Here is a 21,849-nt window from a genome sequence, read left to right on the forward strand (position 1 = left end):
ATTAAAAAAAAAAAGTATGACAGGAAACCATGTTCTATTAATTTTCAATCCTGTAACTCAGAAACAGATTTAGAAGTTTTTAAAAAGTAGTCAATTGAGTCAACTGGCAAAAAGATACTGAATTATATATCCTTTGCACAGTTCCTCTGTAAAGCTCACCCTCAATCAATTAGATCATGCAGGTTCTGACATCCTCCAGTAGCAAAGTATTGCTTGGAATTGTTATGACTATTTCCTGCCTTTGAAACTCCAAAAATATTCTTAGCATAAGAGTTAATTGTCTGTTGTTAATGTAAATGAACTACAATAACAAACCTAAAACCTCCGTATTTAGCAACATTCAAGATGACTACTATCCAATTACTTCATGCAATATTCAGCTTGCCTATATGTTTTCTTTCTGCGTGTCACACATACGAAGTCGCTGCTTTTTTTTTTCCCCACATTACATTGTAGGCTTATAAAGAAGCAGGTGAGAAAGGCAAGCAGGCAAGTCTAACATCCCCTCAAGATTAAGAATCTCTGGAGGGGACTCTCTTGCATGCTGAAGAAGCCTACGGCACTTAACTAGGTGAGATGAATCCATGCTGACTGGCTGTTTCAAAGAACCATCTCACAACAAAGCTTCATCAAGTACACTAATATTATTAAGGTCAACATTCAGAGATCCAAGAAAGAGCACTCTCGCACGATTTTGCTTACTCCAAATCATTTTAATTAGCACTGCAGATCAAGATTTTATCCCTTAGAATTAAAAAAAAAAAAAAAAGTGAAAGGTATGGGCATGATCACTTAGAGATGCCCCATGCTTTCCTCAATGGAACACTGAACAAATATTCTAAAAAGGACTGCACGTAAGAAAAGAGCACAGCTGGTTCAGCCTAAACCACGCTGATAACAAACCTCATCTTTCAGTTTAATTCGTGGGAAAAGCTCTGCCAATCCTCCTGTAGTCATCCCTGCCTTGCAACGATGGGAAGGAATGTAAAGGAAAGGGAGATCCCTACTATTGCATCTGCTATTACTAAGGGGAAGGAAATGTCCATGCTATTTTCCATTTACAGTTTGAAATGGAAGGAGGCAACAATGGTGTAGGTCCTCAGGGACAGGACTGCAAAATCCATTTTTCAGTCTGTTTCTTCAATGCCAGATTACCCTAATACATCACATCATTCATTCACATCAGCATATGGGCTTTGTTTTTCTGAAGATAGCAAATCGAAGTGAGGGAAGTGGGATGAAAAAGAGGATGATGTCTGCATATGATCCCACCACCCCAAAAAATCTACACTAAAAAACAGAGACAAAAAAAGGGGACAGAAGAAGGATGCTACAAAATGCTGACAGAATGAAGCACTCATGTGGGCTGGTGGAAATCCATGAAATTCATAGATAAAAAGAGCTCTGAACGGACAAACTTTGAAAGAAAATTCCTTAAAGCAATGGTTAACTCATATGTTTGTGACATGCGTTGGGTGTGAAAAGCCTGTAAAAAAAAAATAATTAAAAAACAACCCTGCAATTTATAGAAGTCAGATGTAGTTTTTAGTTTTCAAACCAATGAAGTATAGCTGAGTAAGATTCCCCAGTTTCCAGTCGTCCATTCTAACAACTATTTACATAAATGCAAAACCCTTGCTTCTGTTAGATGTTCCAGTTTATATGTTTTATGCTGTAGTTACAGACTACACATGAACAACAGATCTATAACAATCTTTAGATGGATTTTATACAAGCTGGAGTTGCTGTGAATTAGTATTTGATGATCATGTCAGTTATGTGAATTTCTACTGCATACTATGTTTGTCCATTTCAAAGTATTTTCTAAACATATTTACATTAACAGGTGCTCTCCTACTGGATATGTGCCATGGTGTGCTTTAAAATTAGTAAATACTAAGATTATATAATAATAATTCCTAAATGGTAAGTTTTATGAAACTTTAGTAATTCAGATCAAAGCTCATGATCAAGAATGCACCATGTAATTACTTATGTTTCCTTAAAACACCTCATAGCATAAGGAAAACCATTACATCCAAAACCAGAAAGGACTTTTTACAATGGGAACATCTGGAGAAAAAAAAAATGTACTTAGTCTTACCTTTGCGCTGCTGTTTTTACTACTGCTGTCTGTGCATGCGCATGGTGAAAACGTCTACCATGTACCACAGTTACAGGACAAGACATATTCTGAGCATTTTCACTGCAAACATACAGAAAAATGGTTTAAGAAAAGACTCTGGTGTATTTGTACATTGTCTTAGCTAAAAATTGTGGTGTCCTGCTTCTATAATAACAGCCATACAAAATGAAAAATCAACAAAGTATTTCTGAATCAATAATACGACTTGTTAGGATCCTTTGACAGACATAAAAACATTCAGTCCTAGAATAAAATAGACAAATAAGAATAGACACAGTTTGGTTTTTTCCCCCTGGACGAAAAGGTAAAGATTTTTTAAAATTTTATCACTGTCCAAAACACTGTGAACCAGCTCTCCTTTACTCAACCCTGTCACTACAAAAAGACACTGCCTTTGTTAATGAATTAAAACAATTTGTAATTAATTTTATACTTCCATCTCCACATTTTATTAAGGCATAATATTAACTTCTTTAATATGACTTAAAGGGCATAACATGTCAACAGATTGAATTGCACATTCAGGAATTTCCCTCATCTTATTACTCATAAGGAAAAATAAACGCAGCAAAGTTATGGATGTAAGATGGCTGGTAACTGAAACAACAGAACACATCTCAAAAGAAAAGAGAAGGATTCTCAGGTGCTCAAATATCTCAGCAGGACTCTGCACAGAGACAGTATATTCACCAATGCCTTTTAGCATTTCTTTGGTTTCTTCATTTGTTGCCTTTTGACACTAATCTCATTACTATGTAAAACAAGTAATTCTGGAGAGAAGATTACTTACCATTATCCTCTCTAGTAAAAGCTGATATAAAGATATAGTAGATCAATAATACAGTACTCCTTCAAAGATCATTAGACTCTAACAATTATCCTGCACACTTCTGTGACAGGACACACAACACTACATTTGAAATGTTCAAAAAACATGCAACTTTTAACAGACAGCATGTTGATAATGCAAACTGTTTCAAATTATGGAAATACAATGCTTAAATTTTGCTTGTAAAATTGCTTGGAAATTTTAATTGCACTAAATAAAATTATGTGAAAAAGCATTCTGATTGATTAATAATATTTGTCAGAAATATTATTCAGCAGAAGTTTTGCTCCTGCCGTTTGTCCTGTTATGAACATTGAAAAAACCTGAAGCACCAAAATTCCCCAATAAGCTAACAACCAATTCCTAATCCTTCCTTTACATTCCCCCAAAAGATGAAAGTGAGCAAACTGCTAGCTTGCTTTTTAAATTTCTTTTCAGTTTAGCATTACAAACCCTTTTGGGAGCCTTATATAGAGTATCATATGTCAATATTAGAAGCTTTCAGAGCATTTCTGACTGATCATAAGATGACTGTTACGATCTTACTGATCATAACATAACCATGAACCTAACAGAATAAGACTTATCAAAACCAACCAAATGGTAAAACTCTCTTTTCTAGAATATGAAGTTTAGAAACACCATAAATGTTCTGAGTTAACAGTTCAACTTCCTCAAAACTAACCTAATAGTGTCCCATTCAAACACCAACCTCTTGAAAGTAAACACACTCATCCCACACGCTTCCAAGTCAAGACTATGCAACTCCAGCTGGTCAGTCATCGTCCAGACTAATTTACAGTCAACCTTCTGTTTAATGTTGTCACCTGAGAAATAGAAAGCAGACAGCTACTGTCCCTACAGGACACCCTACTTTAGGGTGTCTCAAATCCTCTCTGGCTTCCAGTTTAATGTCTTTGAAAGAGATACTAGAAAAGAAAACACAGAGTGCAGGAATGCCTTCTCAAATGCTTAGGACTTAAGGAGTTTAAACAAGCAAGCAAGTCTATAAACACACCTATCTCATTTTTTATCATTTTATGTGTTGAATCTGAGCTTTGCCAAACTATCATGATTGGGAAACTCTAAGTCTTGTGCCCCCGCAGCACAAAACTGTTAAGCAGTGCTTCTGCTTTCTGCCTCATGCTCAAGTAGTGAGAAACTCCAGTAGGTGCTGGAATAGAATATCGCAGCCTGCTGGGTGATCCAATTTGAGTCAAAGCAGACTGTTCTAGATGGCACACTTAAATGGTTCATATGGTGTCAGATATGCTTCCAAGTAGGACAGCTGTAAAATACAATCTGCTCTATAATGCTGTTCTTTGAATAGAACATACCCAGTGCAGACAGAATCACCAGAAAATTTAATCATAAAGTCCTAGCAAGGTGCAAAATGGGCACATCTGAACTGAAATCCGCGTTTGCAAGTTTCAGCACAGTTTCAAGAAAATTACCACAACGCTAAAACCGGGGTGATGTAATGGTCAGAAAGTTCCTTGAAAGAACAAATGTTCTAGAAGTCTCAAAGAACTTACAGTGTATTAACAATATATGTCTCCTTGACGTGACCTCAGAAACCACAAAATCATTTAAAGTCTAGCCTCTGATGAAAACAAGGTTACACTATCACATTCTATCAGCTGATCCTAGGAACTTCTTAACACCGCAGATTCAAAAGGCAAAGCACAGAGGAATCTTGCACTGGGTGAAGGGATGGTTCTAAAAGCAATGGAAGCATGACATTTCAGGAACACAGGACACAACTACAGACTACATTAATTCTGCTGTTCATCAAATAACTTTTTCTACAAAATACTGCCAAAAAAAAAAAATCTAAAAGGGGCTTAATAATGTGAGAAATTTGATACAAGTTATTGAAAACTAGCAAAAATAAAAGCAATTTAAAGTAAGACCTCATGATTTAAAAAAAACCCAAACAACAAAACTATTAGGGTTAAGTTAGAATTTGATACTGGATTTGCTTAACCAGATAACAGATGGTAACTTTTTGGTTGGTTTAAATTTTTGTATGTGCAAGTGGATATATACAGGGAAAATTTCTTCTCTGTCCTTGCATATCCCTTCTTCCTATCACTCATTCCCTTAATTTTAGGGAATACTGTACTACATAATACTAATTTGAGTCAAGCTCCACCGATCTGAAGAGTTTTTAATGCCTATTCTGCAGACAAGGGGGAAAAAAAGAGACTTCAACTTTAGGGTTAAGTTAGAATTTGATACTGGATTTGCTTAACCAGATAACAGATGGTAACTTTTTGGTTGGTTTAAATTTTTGTATGTGCAAGTGGATATATACAGGGAAAATTTCTTCTCTGTCCTTGCATATCCCTTCTTCCTATCACTCATTCCCTTAATTTTAGGGAATACTGTACTACATAATACTAATTTGAGTCAAGCTCCACCGATCTGAAGAGTTTTTAATGCCTATTCTGCAGACAAGGTGGAAAAAAAGAGACTTCAACTTTGTGATAAAAATCACCATGAACAGCTCAAGAATCTCAAGTATCTGATCTTCTTGTACTTAATCTAGCAGCTTAACTGCATGATCAACCTTCAGAATTTTCTCTAGTTGAAGAGTCCAAATATTGAAAGGACAACTATTAAGCACCTTCCATGCTACATGTCAAAGTGAACACACCACCAATCTTCACTACAGACAGTGACTGGATCATAAACCTCTACTGATTGGGGATTTTGTTGTGATACATGTGTTATGAAAGTTATAATGCTACCACAATTAAATCAAGATAATCACTTACAGCATAATCACATTTCTAAGCAGACTTAGTGATCAAAATCTGAAAAGGAGTTAAATAATATTGGTAGTATGAGTTTTAATCAAACATCAAGTGTTTACAGCAGTCACAGTGGCCTACACAAATCCATTATCCCCAACTAAATTCCTTCAGTAATGACAGTTTATTAAGAAGGTGGATACTTATATTTTCCATTTAAATTCAGCATGCAGCTCAGTACTAGACAGAAGGAGGATGCCTGCTTTCAAAGTAGATGATGACATGACCTTTAAGTAAGGTAACATATATGCAACAGATTTTACTTTTTTCAGTTGAATTTTATAAATCATACTAGGTCTTAGGTTTATAATGTAGTATTTGTCAATAGAAGACAGTCCCAATCCAAGTAACAGAACATCTGAACTAAATGCTTAGACTGTCTAAAAAACCCTCAGCAATTATTTACCTTAAAAACAAAATAAAACCCACATACCTTCCTGGAACTTAAGAAAAACACACACATACACAGTCAAGTATGACTGCTTTAATAGAAAAGGGAGAAAAATTACGTAGTAAGGTTAGATTTCACTACAAATCCCACAGCCAGACAGAAGAAAATTCTAGTTTCCAGAGGATTAGAGGAATCTTATTTTACATGGTTAGGTGTACTCAAAACAAACAACAAATGTAATGTACATGCACAGGCTTCTTCACTACTAAAACAGAGCAAAGAAGTCCTGACAGATTTGTAACAGGCATTTTTATTTTTATGTCTATGTTCAAGAGCAGAATCCTAAAGAATGGAAGTAACCAGGGTGATTCCGTAAGAACTGGCCAATTTGAAGAGGAGCAAGCGAGAAATCTGGATATAATCTTATAAATCTGTTGTGTGTACTAAAAATTAAAGACTGAAACACTAAACATCATTTGCATAACATAAATCAAGGATAATGAATTACTGTGCTAATTTGTGTAAATGTAAAAAGAATTAAAAAAAAAGGGATGGAAGGCAGTATCCATGTTCAGAGTTAGCAAGAGCTGCCAAGGAAGTGCTTGAATGTGTTGAAAAATAACAGACCCCTGTGCAATGGCAAAACTTTTAACCTGTAACAAAAAAATCTTGCTGTTATTAAATCTATTTTATTTTAAAAAAGCTTTTAAGTTCCACGTAACATCCTATCAAACTATCTCAAAAAACAAGACATTGTCTGTATTCCCATCAAAGGAAGGGAGGGAAAAATGTAGGTGCACTCTCACCAAAAAGCTCAGTGAAATCTTTTTTGTAAATGTCTGGTCATGTCTGATCTGTGGATCTGATCTGATCAGGTCCAAAACATCTGTGGAGAGAATGCAATGGCTGCTTTTATGTTTCATTGGACATTGGGAAGGCAGTGATTTTGGTTTAGGTTTATATGAACAAACCCTATACAAGAAAACTCTATGGGCAGAAGTGAATTTTTAAACAGTGATGGGATGGGAGACATTAATACTTTTATGTAAGTCTACATGCCTTTTTTTGTCTTCATTAATATAACATTTAGCTAGAAATCATGACTCTTCAGACAAGTTCATTATTGAAAACTTAATAAAATGTAAATAAAGTATTAAAGACAGACACTTAAGCTTATGTAAAATAACCTAGTATACAATGTATCCAGTTGTTACTGTTCCAAACATACATTACATATACCCAAACAATCCCCTAATACAATGGCATGTTGGTTATAATAACAATAACTTGAACTATTACAAGTGCAGAATTTTACTCATCACTGAAAGTTTCACTGTTGTTTGTCAAAACTAAGCCACTAAAAAAAAAGAGTGCAGGATAAGAATATCCTTCCTTCACCTAATAAGCTAAACTGTTATGTGGTCCTTATAGCAGTAGTCCCTAACAAGAAAATGCTCATAACTGGCCGCCTTCTATCAGAAAATTCAGGATCCGTGGGGGTTAGTTTGGCTTGTTGTTTCGGGTTTTTTTTAATTTAAGAGTATGTATGAATTTAAGACCATCCACAAGCTACAGAAAAACTAAATGAGAGTGGTATGTATCACATTTGGGTAAGATAGTGGGTGAAGAGTCATCTAGGTTTTGAAATTCAACAAGATAGATTAATATATGGGAATAGGTTACAAATACAACATAAAGGCAAGAAGAGTCCTTATTTTGACTGAAGTATGTACAATCCTTGTATTCGTTCTTCTCTGTCAAACTGATGGACCACCAGTCCAGACTGGAAATTCTGGATTTGTTCCCTGTACATCAGGCTCAAAGATCAGAACAGCAGGAGAGGACACACATCATGCAGGACTTCAAGGGGCTCTGAGCAACCCAATCTAGTTGAAGATGTCCCTGCCCACGGCAGGGGGGCTGGACTAGATGACCTTCCAACCCAAACTATTCTATGATTCTATGATTGATTTTCTCAAGTGACTCTGTAATAAGACGGTCCCACTAACCAACAAAGCTCTACGGATCAGCATGCAAGAATGAAGACAAGGACATCCCTCATACAGCTATCGTATGGGTTAGATATTTGATGACTGGCCCAACTATAGCTAGCTATCTTATGAACTTTTCCTTCCTGCAAAGGTAACCAAATTGAGTGCACTTTAGCAATATGAAACACTCCCAGAGAAAGTTACATGAACGTATCACTTTTTATTAGATACTAAATAAAGAGATCAGTCTGTTACAAGCTAGAGACAGTAGTAACAAGCAAGTACAGCACTGAATGCTTAAACACTGTTCCTGTCATCTCTAAATGCAAGTGACAATCTCAAGCTATCATGCAGGAGTATGGGTATTTGCTGAATCCTTTAAAGGAATAGTCCATGACTCCCAAATCAAATGATACCTTGCAGTAAGGAAAACAGAAAATGCATCCTGAGTTAACCTTGGCAATTCAGAGTCACGGAAAGATGAAATTCTTGATGGGGATGTTAGAAATAATTCTTCTACCTGCTAGCACTGTATAGAGGAAACAATAGCACATGCAGACAACATTGGTAAGGCACTGACAAGTATGCCAGTGAATGCTCTATTTCAATAATCTTCTGGTTTTTTACTAATGTGCTATTTAACATTTTGGAAGAGGAAAGACCTTAACAATCTAGTTTTCTATCTTTGCTCAGAAGCACAGAACAGCACAGCTTCTTAAAATGCACAGCAGATAATGCAAATGTACTACAAGTTCTGTTCATTTAGCATTGATTTATATCAATATTCAAGTAGGTAAGTAAACATAAAACTAAATGTAGTACCTCAGTTTCTTGCTATTTCCCATCATGTTGAGGCCAATTGAGTTCCCTTTAAAAAGTCTCAAGCTTCCAGCTTTGCCTCGCCTTGCATACGTTTTTATGGAATCACCACTGGTTCCGACAGCTCCAGGCCGACAACGAAGCGACTGTAACAACAGAATTCACATATGTTAAAATACTTGTATAAAAGCTAAAAGGAAAAAACGAATTACAAAATATTTATATAAATATTACTTTGGCTTCATTTTCAGACTGCTTTTGTACCAAATTTCATGTAAAATATACCCTGTCTACACCCTTATTCACTAGGATTCCTTACTAAATGAAATATGAATAATTTCAAAGTATTATGAAGCATCTTGCAGTTGTAAGCTATTTCAGTACACATAAAACACAAAAAGCATGGGTTTTGCCTATGTATCTTCTCCTTTTATATATATATACACACACATATATATGCATACAAAACTGGGAATCTGACACTAAGCAATCATGGGATATAATGATTAATATTTTTATTTTAAAAATATAATCTCATTAATAATAATTGTCTAAACTTAAAACTAGTTATTCATGCTCATATTTTCAGAATACTATACAAACCAACAAGATCTATAGGAGTAAGAGGAACAAAAACATCAAGGGTAGGCAGATAGACAGCTTGAGCATACGTTGCTAAATCAATGCATAAACTTTCATTTTGTAATACTGCACAGATGACTATGCAACATTGTTCAAGAACCTAGCAAGCTTTAAAGATACATTTTCACCATGAGATAAACTGAGTACTTACCTTTCTTTCTTCATTGGGACTGAAAGGCCCATCACTGTCATCTATGCTGAGCAGATTTGCCTCGCTAGACAGGTGTGAGAAAGAAAAGCAGATATGTTGTAATGCAACAGAGCACCAGCAAAACATTTCAAACACACAAAAAGCTGGTTTTTCCCTTCCTCTTTAAATTTAAAAGCATCACATACATATTGTTTATATATGCCTAAAACAACAGGAACATAAAGTGGGCAACATAGCGATCCAGATGTATTATGTGAACCTGAACTTAAAGTATACATCAAATTATTTCACAAAAAGGAAAATTAAAAGGATGTTATTAATTCAAAAGAGAGAATACTATTGAACCTTCAATATTGTTATGGCAATGTTACTGACATCATGAAAGATTCTACACAACCCTATGCATAAATTGAGTCCTATGCATAATTGAGTCAAATACTAAATTAACCTGTAAAATATAGTCTTAGTTTGTTCACGCATATCAATGTTCAAGTATGTGGTTTAAAACTGCAAACTTCACAGTGCTCTAAGAGAAGAACTTACGTATAACTAAATTTTATTCCATAGCAATTACTGCCAAAATATGTCTTCCTAAAAACAGCGTATTCATTTTGGCTCAAATGCTCATTAAAATGTGTTTCTTTAGTACTTCTATGTCTGTAATCTTCAACTATTATACTGGGGAAGAAGATACAAAAAAAAGAAACCCACCCCACGATACTGTGAAAACATACTCTTTTCAGTAGTAAGAATTATTCTCAAATAATCTTAAGTATTTAAATTGAAACCCCAGTCATACATTTTATACTGATAGCAGCTAGATTAGGCTAACACATTCCTGCTTCCAGAAGCAACCTGCAGATAATCCCCTCTCATGAATCCTGATAAGGTTACTCCTCTCTTGGCCACAACAAAATAATACAACTTTTAGCCAACTTGTAATTGCATGGTTTTGTGGTTTTTAATTAAGCTCATTCAGGCAGAAATTCTTAAGAATACAAGCAGTTATGCCAGGAGTTCCAAGGGAACAGCTACACAAGAGAAACAACAATGGAGGTGAAGGTGCAAACACTTCTTAGCTGCAGGTATGACATGTTGACTGCAATATACATAGTGACTTTAGCTTTTATATATAAGCTAAGCACTCAGTACTGTCGTCCCCCCCCAATTTCTTAAAAACTTCTTCCATGCACAAGATTTCTCTTCATGTTACAATTTATTCCTCCACCTTATGCAATACAGATATCCCTACATCAAATAAAATAAAAGAAAAAAGTTCTTGACTCATAGGGCGAGAATTGCAGACCTTGAAACTTCAGGAGATAAGATTGTGCACACAGTTGGTTTTGATATGGGAAGAGTGATGTAAATATCAACACTTAGCCAGTGGCACTGTTGTATTTTCCTTTCGTTTACAGACCACAACAATTCTAGGTGCGTAATGGTAAAATGAACAGTGTAGTGGGTCATCGCTAATTTCCAATATAAAGTGTCACAAAGACAAAAGAGTACAGTTGTACTTCTGTAAAGACTATCCATGGATATTAAAATTTTTATATACTGTAACATCTTTTTTAAAACTCTTTCAGGATAGATTATTCTTTCAAGGGAGGCTCACTGAGCTTTCTCAATGCTTCATCAGAAGACAACGAGTTTAACGATTTCAGAAAATTTCGAGATCCTAAAGAACAAATAAAACACTGCAGCACAGACTTGAATAGCAACCTATGGTACCTGCAGCTCTGCCATTCACCTACTGTGTTGAGCTAGCCAGATTATTTCACCTCTGGATACATTTTCCTTCTTCAGCTCCAGCTCATACAAAAATCATGACAATTTTCAAAATGCTTTTGTACAGTGGCTATACTTTTAGGGCTTCAAGATGCCACAATACTGCAACCATTTTAACAAAGGGTGTTTGGGTGGGTGAGAGAGAAGAGAAGGTAACAGACCAGAAATGAACAAAACACTGAAAAAATCCTTAAATCAAACTGAACAAGAATAACTCTTATGATGCAACTAAGATGACATGACTAGAAAAATATTTGGGAATTGGATGTTTTTAAAGAACCAGTATTTTTAGATTTTAAGGAATGCAAAGTATATGCATTAGTACCAGAAAGGCTGTTTTTTCAGAGCAGCATACACAGCAACTGAGTAATGTCTATTTGCTCATGTATCACATGCTTACAGTTGCCTGCTTAAAAGATGCAATTTATACAGTCAGGAAAAAAAAAAAAACCCACAACACACTATACCACACCCCCACATACCAGACAACAACATTTTAACACTACTGAAATGAAACCTCAGTGGTCTTGCTGGGAGGAGGCTATGCCTCCACTCTTTTGTCACTTTTAACCAGGGAACCAGAGAGAGAGATTTTCATATTAGAACAATAATTTCTAACTTTTCAATACTTTAATTAAAATTTTATAACAATTGAAAGTTAAGTCTTTACTAAAATTAAGAAAAAACACACAGGTAAGTAATTTAGGTAAACAGAGTTCTTTCCAAAGGGGAGTTCATAATTACGCATTCAAATTTACGCATCGAACAAGAAAAAAAAAAAAAATCTGTTTACTTAAATCTAATCACTTAGCATTTGTTTAATGTTTTAAAACATTAAGAACTGTGCAATAGCTAGTTAAGATACTTCAGTTTAATAGACCATGTTTTTACTACTATCTACAAGTGACCCAAACTTTAAACCTCTGTTCATCCCTGAGGTTACACTCTAATGAGCTGCAAGCATATTTCTAACTAACCAACTGATCCAGTCATGTTTCAAACGTAATTGGAATTTCTTTCTGAAAACTCTTACATATAAAAACAGGAGGCTGACATATTTCCCCTCACGGCACACCGTGTACATTCTTTATTTTAAATTACATGGTGGTAGGCAGCACACTAAAAAAAGCCCTGATATCAGAGGCACAAGGGAAGCAGTGGTGTTATTCAACTCATGCACAATGCCATCCCGTTAAAAATAACCTTAACTAAAACTGCTAAAAATTAAGAACTGAGGCTCTGACCAAAAAAGTTTTTTTCAATGTAAAGGCTATAGTGCCTTACTAACAGGGTCACAAAAGAAGCATAAACCATCTATATAAATGGGGGGGGGATAAAAAGGAAAAAAGTATTGGAAAAAAGCTAAACAGAAATTAAAAAAAAAAAAGTATCATTGCTTTTCCAGTCAGGAATACAAGAGAACAAGCAGTTTATCCCCCTAAATAAAAGAAAAAGAAATTTAAAACTTTTTGAAAGAAAATGTTAGTTAAGAAAGGATACCGTAGTACAAATAAATTAGACGGACCCATTTATTTGTATTCAGTTTTCTGATAAGGCTATTATTGAACAAATCTCAGCGGAAGGCCCAAGTCCGGACTACTAAAACACCAGTATGGCAGCCAAGAGAAAACTGGGCCCATCAGTTTACAAAATCACTGTGGGGCATATTGAGACATATTTCAAAAACATTTACCCATATATTAAAAAGGAAGTAAATATAAATTATCCAAGACACTTCAAGAACAATCATCTGTAAAACTAGAAAGCATCTTATAATGTGTTAATTTCAGAAATCAATTTAATTAATATATTACTTTGGCCATGTTTGCATAAGTCTTCCATCCTTTCATGTCTTCTGCTATATAAGATGCACATCACTTCCATCATTTATTCTGTGATGGTCTACACAGGTTTCAGTGTGTTCAACTGACCAGCTGGTCTTTTTTTCCTATTGTTCTACATAAAGGTTCCTCTCCTGTGTGATCTCCAAGTACAAAGCAAGAAAAGTCTCAAGTCATTTGCTATCATCTTGATTGCTATCTTAAGTAGATCAAATCTTGTAAATCATAAAAAATGTTACATTTACTCTTTAAAGTGGACTGGAGATTATCTGCAGGCATTTACTTTGCAATAAGATACTTGTCAATTACCATTTTGAATTTCCATAACTCTAGTTCCATGCCGAGTGTCAACTCTAGCAGCATTTAAAAATGTATATATTGTGTTGGGTGATCATTAATTTTTCCAAATCATCTTCAGTTTCCAAAAGTTCTTTACTCTTTTTGTGTTCATTACTTGACACCTTACCATTATGACACAGCCCATCTAATTCCCCAAGTAAGTTAAATGACACACTTCTTTCCAAATTATCTACCTATTCTAAAAATGGATTTGGTAGGAGGTCATTAGACACGTATTTTGTGTTCATCTCACTACGGAAAGATAATCCAAGCAGACATCCAGTACTGACCAACAACACTAGCACAGATCTTATGGGGTAATACAAGAATACAGCCAATCCTTTAAGTGCTGGAATGTTATTCTGGGCCAGTTCAAAACAAACTTACTGTGTGTCTGCCATTAAGAGGGCAAAAAGCTGTGATAAGGTCAGACACTAAAATGCTAGTGCCTCAACAACAAGCATGAGATGCATCCAGATGCTTGCTTCAGATTTACAGCTTTCTCCATATAGAAATGCAGTAAATTACAAGCACTGCTAATAAATATCAGCATACCGTAGCAAATAAGAATGACATTTTTAAAAAAATCACCAGAATACATACTTACTGCATAGTATACTCAAAATATTGGGGGGACACAAAGCTTTATGCTGGAACAATTCTATGAACTAAAGCTGCTAATCTTTGAAGTGTTCTGCTAAGGGTAAAGGGAACTTAGAAAGAAAAGGACAATCTACTGTCAAATAATTTGTTTTCTAAAGATTCCCTTCTATCAGTATTTTGTTATACAAAGTAAAAATGTATCAGAAAAGCAAAATACACAAATTATTTCTAAATGCTCAAAGCTTACAATGGCATTAAGACAAAAAAACCCAAAAAACAGGTGTTACCAAAAGTAAGTATGTGGGCAGCTTAAAACATATAGCTGTTTGGAGGGAGTGAGAAGTTGCCTGAAATGGTATCAGAGGATGTGTAAGGAAAAAAGGCAGGATCTCCAGTTTAAATCAACTTTCAACTACTCTTTTATCTAATACTTCCAGATAAGATTCTGCATAATTCACAGGTATAAAAACGAATTACTGATGTGAGTAGGTAATAAAATTTCAATACTGGGTATGGGAAAACTGTTTATCATACAGAATACTTGAAAGGAATGAAAAATCACTCAGAAATACCATCTTAAAATCAGATACAATTATATAAAACAGATGTTCCATAATCAGTTTTTCAAACTTTTTTTTTTTTAGCATCACTACACTATACATATCTCATTCTGTGTTCTTAAGTCAACATCAGCTGGAGACAGATGGAAAACAGCAGTAAATTAATAGAAGAAAAAAAGTTGCTATGCTTACAAATGTGAATTACTTTTATTTCTGAAGACAAGTAAACTGCAAATACTAGCTGTATTGTATGTACTGCCACTACACTTAAAACATATTACTGTGCACCAGAAATAGATGTAAAATTGCTAAGAAAAAAGCAAGCTGAACCTTATAAAACTAAAATGCCCTTAGTTTGAGAACCTTTTAAAAAGTGGTTTTAACTTCTGATACAGTTCTGTTTTGACAAAGGCTCTTAATGCTTACCTCACACTTCAATGAACTCCTGAACTCATTTTTTTAATGACTAAAACATCACATTTCTTAATGGTTTTGTAAGATTACAGCATAGCCTTCTGCTGCAGCCTAAGTGGTTACGTATCTGCTTTCCTATCTCCCTTCCAACACCCAATATTTGGCAGAATATTACCTATTAAAAATGTGACCCCATGGTGGTCTCTTTAGACTATTAGAGAGGTCAAGATGCAAATTCATATAAGAATTATTTTTGTATTTAACCACAGGATTCAGTTTCTCCTTACTAGAGAACCATACCATCCTTTTTAAACTTGCAGGTCCTACTCTCCAAATATCTAAGAACAACAAATAAACCTAACATGCATTCTTCATGCATGAAACGTTGTTTTTTTAACAATTCATTAGTCTTTTGGGAAATAAATACATTAATATCAAGAAAACATATTAGTAACAATAAAATGTCACAAGGACAAAGTATGTATTCAAACTATACACATAGGGTTTAAGTTTTAGTCAAAATCCAAACATACTAAGTAAATAAATAAATGATCAGGGAACAAAAACAGCCTGAACTCTATCCAGTGAGGTAAGCACCAGGAATAAAAACCTACGGTCTTTTAAGCTCAGTTTAACTTGATGTAGGCCTACAGCTACCGAAGTACCTTAATCATAACTGTGAAGTACTGAGTAGCATCACCACTAAAAGAAAAAGTTGAAGCTGCTTGGATACCCTACCTTTCCATTTCCTTACTTTACATGTTAAGATATTTCCTGTCTGTGTTCCTTAGACTTACACAGTAGCGCCAAAGACAATTGAAACACTTTTGACATGTACTGTGCCCTATGTTGTAAACACCAAATTCACAATTAAATTTACATTATAATGCATTTTTATATGGCAATACTATTTAAAATAATCACTTCTTTGAATTAATTTGTCTTAATCACTGAAATTTTTAAGATATTATACATTGTTTCTTATTAATAAATTACAAAAAGTATTTATTTATAAATAGACACTTATACTTTCAATAGCCTAGATAAAAGCATCCTTACTCTTTCTCTGCATCTCCTTCACTTTCTTCTGCATGATCAAAGCTCCAATTATTTTTAAAACCTCCATCTCTCTTGGACTGTGATCTATCCAAAGCTGAAATGAGAACAAGTTAAGATAAGTCTTGATTTCAAGATGCGTTATTAATCAACACAAACTAGAGGAGTAAACCAGATGTATATATTTTCCCCAAGTATTTATTTTGTTGATGTCAATGTTTAACTATCATTTGACAAAGTTCATCAATGCAGTGGTGACTCTTTTTCCTAAATAAATACAAGTGAATATCTGTCAACATCTTGATTACTAATGCAGCAAGTTAGCAAGCTATTAAAAATGACATGAGGTAGTTTTACAAGTATTTCAGCTGTTTTACTGACACCTGTAAATTTAAGGGTTCCTTCTCTGATATGAACTATATGCCACACACAGAAAGGATCCTAAAATTTATTATTTAAATGTCTAATACCCAAGCACATATTTAATTTTTCAATATAAAAGCAACAGTCCTGAACTGCCCCAAGTATAATTTCAACATAATACTTTTTTTTTAATTCAATATCTGACACTGACCTGAATTAACACCTGACGCTAACAGTGTTAGCATCAACTAAGTAAAAACCTGAACTTTCTGAGAATAGTCGCACTACATCAAATTTCAGATTTATCTACTACAATGTCCAACAGTATGGAGATTTTCATATAATATGATGGCATGGGGGTATTCTTAAGTGAAGGAGGTCCAGAGCATGGAGACAGCACTCATTAAGGCAAGGCACTGTTCACCCCAGGCCCTAATTATTGCAACTAAGAGCTGTCTCTCACAAATTCTGTATGACAAACTATGCAGCAGCTTTGATTTTGGTGTAATTTAAATATGTCTTTTCTTACTATGTTTTTCTTTACATAGTTGGAAATGCATTTAGAAATAATGAATGCAACTCTGTTTTGATAGAAAAAAAAAAGAAAATCACAACCAACAACAGATGTCTAGGGTAAAGTATAAACAGTACACACAGAAATATTTATTGCATATTCAACCTCTGCTTCCAGCTACTTGCATCTACCGAGGACTTCCTGAGCCATGGGTGATGTTTTTGTGTTTAACAGCCTTTGCTAGCCTTCTTCTTCTCCCCACTTGCTTTTTTTCCATCAACCCTACTTTATAGAATCAACAGTATCTTGCAGTGGATAGTACCTCAGTTTAATTATACATTATATGAGTAAGTATCTCCTTTTGCTTGTCCTGATTCAATCTGGCATCTTTTGCTCCTACTTAGTACTCCACTCCTTCAGTTCTTGTACTTTGGAAGATAGTAATAAGTAATACTTCCCTATTCACTCATGATTTTGCATAGATCTCTGTTGTGTTCTTTCACGGTCATCCTTTTCCCAGGCAGAAAAAGAAAAAAACCTGAGTCTTTTTAATTTTTCCTCACATAAAAGCTGTTTCATGCCTTTAAATCACTCTCAATGCTTCTCTCTGAACCTCTTCTAGTCTACTGTACGCTTTTTGATATGAGAAGAGGATACCAACACTATGAGGAATATTCAGGATGCATACGTGCCATGAATTTCTACAGAAGCAGCATGGTGTTTCTGTTTTGTTCTTTATTCCTTTCCTAATAAGTCTTAACACTGGATTTGCTGTTTTCACTGCTATGGAGAACTGCACTGATCTTTACGTACTAGATAATTCCATCTTTCACTCACGGTTGGTAAGAACCAGTTCAGAGCCAATCATTGTCCACAAAAATTTTCTTTCCTACTTCTCATTCACTTAGATTACTTGACATTTACCTACACTGAATTTCATACATGCTAGCCTAAACCCACATAACCCAAAACCTGAGCCACCTCCAAATTTCTTTAAATAGCTAGCCATTATACTAACCCAAGTAAAGTTTGAAACATCTACAAACTTTGTCACCTTACTATCAAACCCCTTTCCTTATATCTGTGCACCAATGTTAGCACAGAATCTTGTGGAATTCAAAGGGTTACTCCTCCTATTAACAAAACAAACCATTTTTGCTCCCTCTTTCCATCTGTTTCCGGTTGTTCCTTATAAAACTTTCCATTTTATCCAGAGGCAACTTAGCCTCTCCAAAAGCCTTTGGTAAAGGACTTTACAGAGGGAACGATGAAATTAATTCTGGTCTTCATTATCATTTCTACGAATTTGGGTTGTATGGTCACAAAGCTCATCAATGTAAAGTTCCTCAAATACCTCAACTGCCTTTTTAAAAAGCTGGTATCATACTAGCTACTTTCTTTACCTGTAGCAGAAAGACAATGCTAACCAACAAGTAACATGCTACAGTCATTAGCTCCTTTATCCCCGAGTTCCTCTTACAACACTTGCATGAATGCTGTTTGATCCTGCTGCCTCGTTCATTATTTGCTTATGTACTGCAATTTCTTCCAGTGATGTTTCGTTTTGAGTCATATACTCTATCACATTCCTTCTTAAGAAATATTCCGGCTTAAAGACCTCTTTAAGTGTTGCCAAAGTGGGTGCAAGCAATTCCAGTTTTCAGCTACGACCTTATATTCTCCAAAGCCACCTTTTACAATTCGGTTGTCTACTGACACTACAGATACTCCAGAAACTTTTCTGCTGAGTTTGAAGAAATACTTAACAATAGTTTTTATGCCTGTTGGGAGTTATTAATCAAAAATTTTTTTTGCCTGCCTCATTAGAATTATAGGTTTAATCCACCTGTGCTTTTTTAATTCTCTATTTTCATCATTCAGACAAAAGTTCAGATTCAAGGATGATGTTTTATTTCAGACATCTCCCCTTACCCTGCTGTTTAGCCATGCCAACGTTTTGGGGGGCCTTTTGAAGTCTATTTAAATAAGCAGCACACATGTGCTGTAAGCCTCCGATATGGTGTCTTTAAATAACTCCCAAGCTGCCTGCAAACATTTTACACTCTGGCTGCATCTTTTAGTTTCTTTCCAAAGAGATTCTTAATATTTTCTGTAGTCCTTTTTTTTTGAATTAAGCATCTCTGTATCAGATGGTTTTCCTTCAGGTTTAGAAACTCAGCACCCTTGCAGGACATTATGTACTTCATGAACACCTTGCAAGATTCTCCAACAACACTCACGATATGCTGCAGAACAAGTACATCCAAGAGTCCAAATTTCACATGAAAGGGAAATGCTGAAGCACACTGCCACTTCTTTTTGCGCAGTGTTTTCCTCTAGAAGGAGAACTTGGTGTTTCACCAAGACTGCCCTCAGTATCTGTGTCTGCTATCCCTGCAGCTTTTAAGAGTTTCTCTTAACAGGTTACAATAGTCATCATCCTGGTCAATGTAATCCCAATGTCATATTTTTCACATGGTCCTTGAATCTATCTAGATCTCATATAACTTTTAGAGCCATTTAAGTCTGATCTGACTTGAACATTTTGTGGAACATACAGTACTTCTTCAATCAACACAATCGATTCTCCACCAGTCCCCCTTTAGTCTCCATTTGTCATAATGTCCCTCTAATTATTTTCCTTCTATCTAATTTCACGTAAGTTAAATTCTGTCAGTTTCCAGTTCTCCCATTTTACCTAAAATATTTTTTGAGGTTTCTTCACACAAATGAAGCAAACACTTTTCTTTGTATGGGGTTTCTTTTGGTTCGTTTTCTGTTTAAATCAGACTATTTGTACATGATTTTTCTACATCAGTTCCTACCTTAGTTTTACCAACTTCAGTAGAGAACATAATTTTTTTTTTTTTTTTATAGTTTTATCCACTGAGTATAAATTACATCAAACCATGTGCTGCTCCACATGTATCAGCCTCCCCCCACTCCAGGTGCCACGAGACTGGTTCTAGTTTCGTTTTCAGAAAATCCATCCCCACTGCACAGAACTCCGCCCCTAAAGAAGTAATTTGCAGATGTTAACTCATCTTCCCTGCACATTTTTTCTGAGATTGCAACTGTCCATCTTTGTGGCCCTGCACCTGCTACAGAAGATGCTAAGATTTCCATCACGTGGATCAATGCTACCAGCTCTTTTGTTGCATTCTCTACAAGTCTGCAGATATCTTATAAAGTTTACCATCTCTGCTCCCAAGAGACAACTCGCCACAGACTCTGTCTACTGTCATAAATCCAGCAACCTATCTGTGCAATAATCCAGTCCACCGCTACAGACCAGCTCAGCTGTCCATAGAAGAATAGTCTTAATATCCCAGCTCTGCTCACTCAGCTCTGGATCAATTTCCACTCTCTCTAGCATTCTTGGTCCTACCAAAAACACAAATGTAGAAGTATACCATCATGTTAGCCAGATTGTTCACCTAACTGAGTTACTTGATCTGAATGGTCACTTGGGATCTGATTCTATACAGGACTGTTTGTGGTTTTTTTTAAAACAGGGATAACAAGTCATCTGTCACACAGGCTAAGTTTCTAACTATTTTGTAGTAAGACTTAAATTTGGAACTTCTATGTTGCAATTTTTACTATGTATACTGCCAAGACCATTTGAATCAGCAAGATACATTCATACTCAGAAGGTGAAAATACTCAAATAAGCAGACCTGGCCCTAAGATATTGAGCCAACAGAAGTCAATTGCTATGCCTCTGCCCAAAAAAGGCAGCATGCTGGAGCAGATTTCACTAGCAATGACAAATCATTTTTCCTCCCACTATAAGCTCTCTTTGGTGCTGTTATACCAAGGGAGATTAGCAATTCTGAGCCCCAGAAACTAGATGGAATTTAAATGGACACCTTAAATAGGTGTATCTAACATATATCACCACTTTTTTAAATAATTGTGATCAGTTACATATTTTTAAAAAGCCAATTAAAATAATTTGCTGAAAAAATAATTTGTATTTTAGTTTTTATTAAAACTTTTATGGCATAATTAAACACATCTTCAATCCACCCTTTTAAAAATCTCCATACTGTCTTTTTGTGTAAAACCCAATTAACAAATTTTGGATTACAAAACAAAGTACGCTTGTAGGAAGAATGGCAGAAAGTAGATTAACACCTTTAAGTTACTGTGTGTGGACACTTTTGTAAACTCCTTCAGCAGGAGTTTCTATCATTCAACAGTGTCAATAAGCAATTCCTAAATGGGAGGAAAAAAGTTCACAGTGAATCTCCATGAAATAAGAACAAAGTTGTGCATTTGCAAAAAAAAAAACACCTTTAAAATTCTGCCTGTCTAAAACACTGAAGTGAGGAGTGACATATACAGCATTTAGTAAAGTCCTAGTGTCCAACAGAAGATATCATCTTAGGAGATTTTTTTGCATGTCTTGTACCCCGTGCTCTAAGGCCAATCATTCCATATGAATCTATATTACAGCTGACCAGAAAAACATACCTATTTCTTTTTATTGTTTTGGATATGATGCTGTATTGGGTTTGCATGGTAAGGTTTTGGTAGCTGGGGGGATGGGGAGGGGGCGCTGCAGGGGTGGCTTCTGT

The 21,849-nt window shown here is 35.2% G+C and overlaps 1 protein-coding gene across 1 annotated transcript in view; it reads right to left on the bottom strand.

Annotated features, from left to right (window-relative positions):
• Nucleotides 1–21,849, bottom strand: part of SENP6 (SUMO1/sentrin specific peptidase 6) — a 97,520-nt gene that overhangs the window by 45,816 nt on the left and 29,855 nt on the right. The window contains exons 2-5 of the mRNA XM_019471132.1: nt 16,393–16,486; nt 9,786–9,849; nt 8,996–9,138; nt 2,105–2,206 (exon numbers count right to left, since the gene is read on the bottom strand). Coding sequence (XP_019326677.1) covers nt 2,105–2,206; nt 8,996–9,138; nt 9,786–9,849; nt 16,393–16,486 — 403 coding nt within the window. The remainder of the gene's footprint in view (nt 1–2,104; nt 2,207–8,995; nt 9,139–9,785; nt 9,850–16,392; nt 16,487–21,849) is intronic.

This window comes from Aptenodytes forsteri, unplaced genomic scaffold (genome assembly GCF_000699145.1).
Source record: "Aptenodytes forsteri isolate BGI_AS27 unplaced genomic scaffold, ASM69914v1 Scaffold256, whole genome shotgun sequence".
Taxonomy (NCBI): Eukaryota; Metazoa; Chordata; class Aves; order Sphenisciformes; family Spheniscidae; genus Aptenodytes; species Aptenodytes forsteri.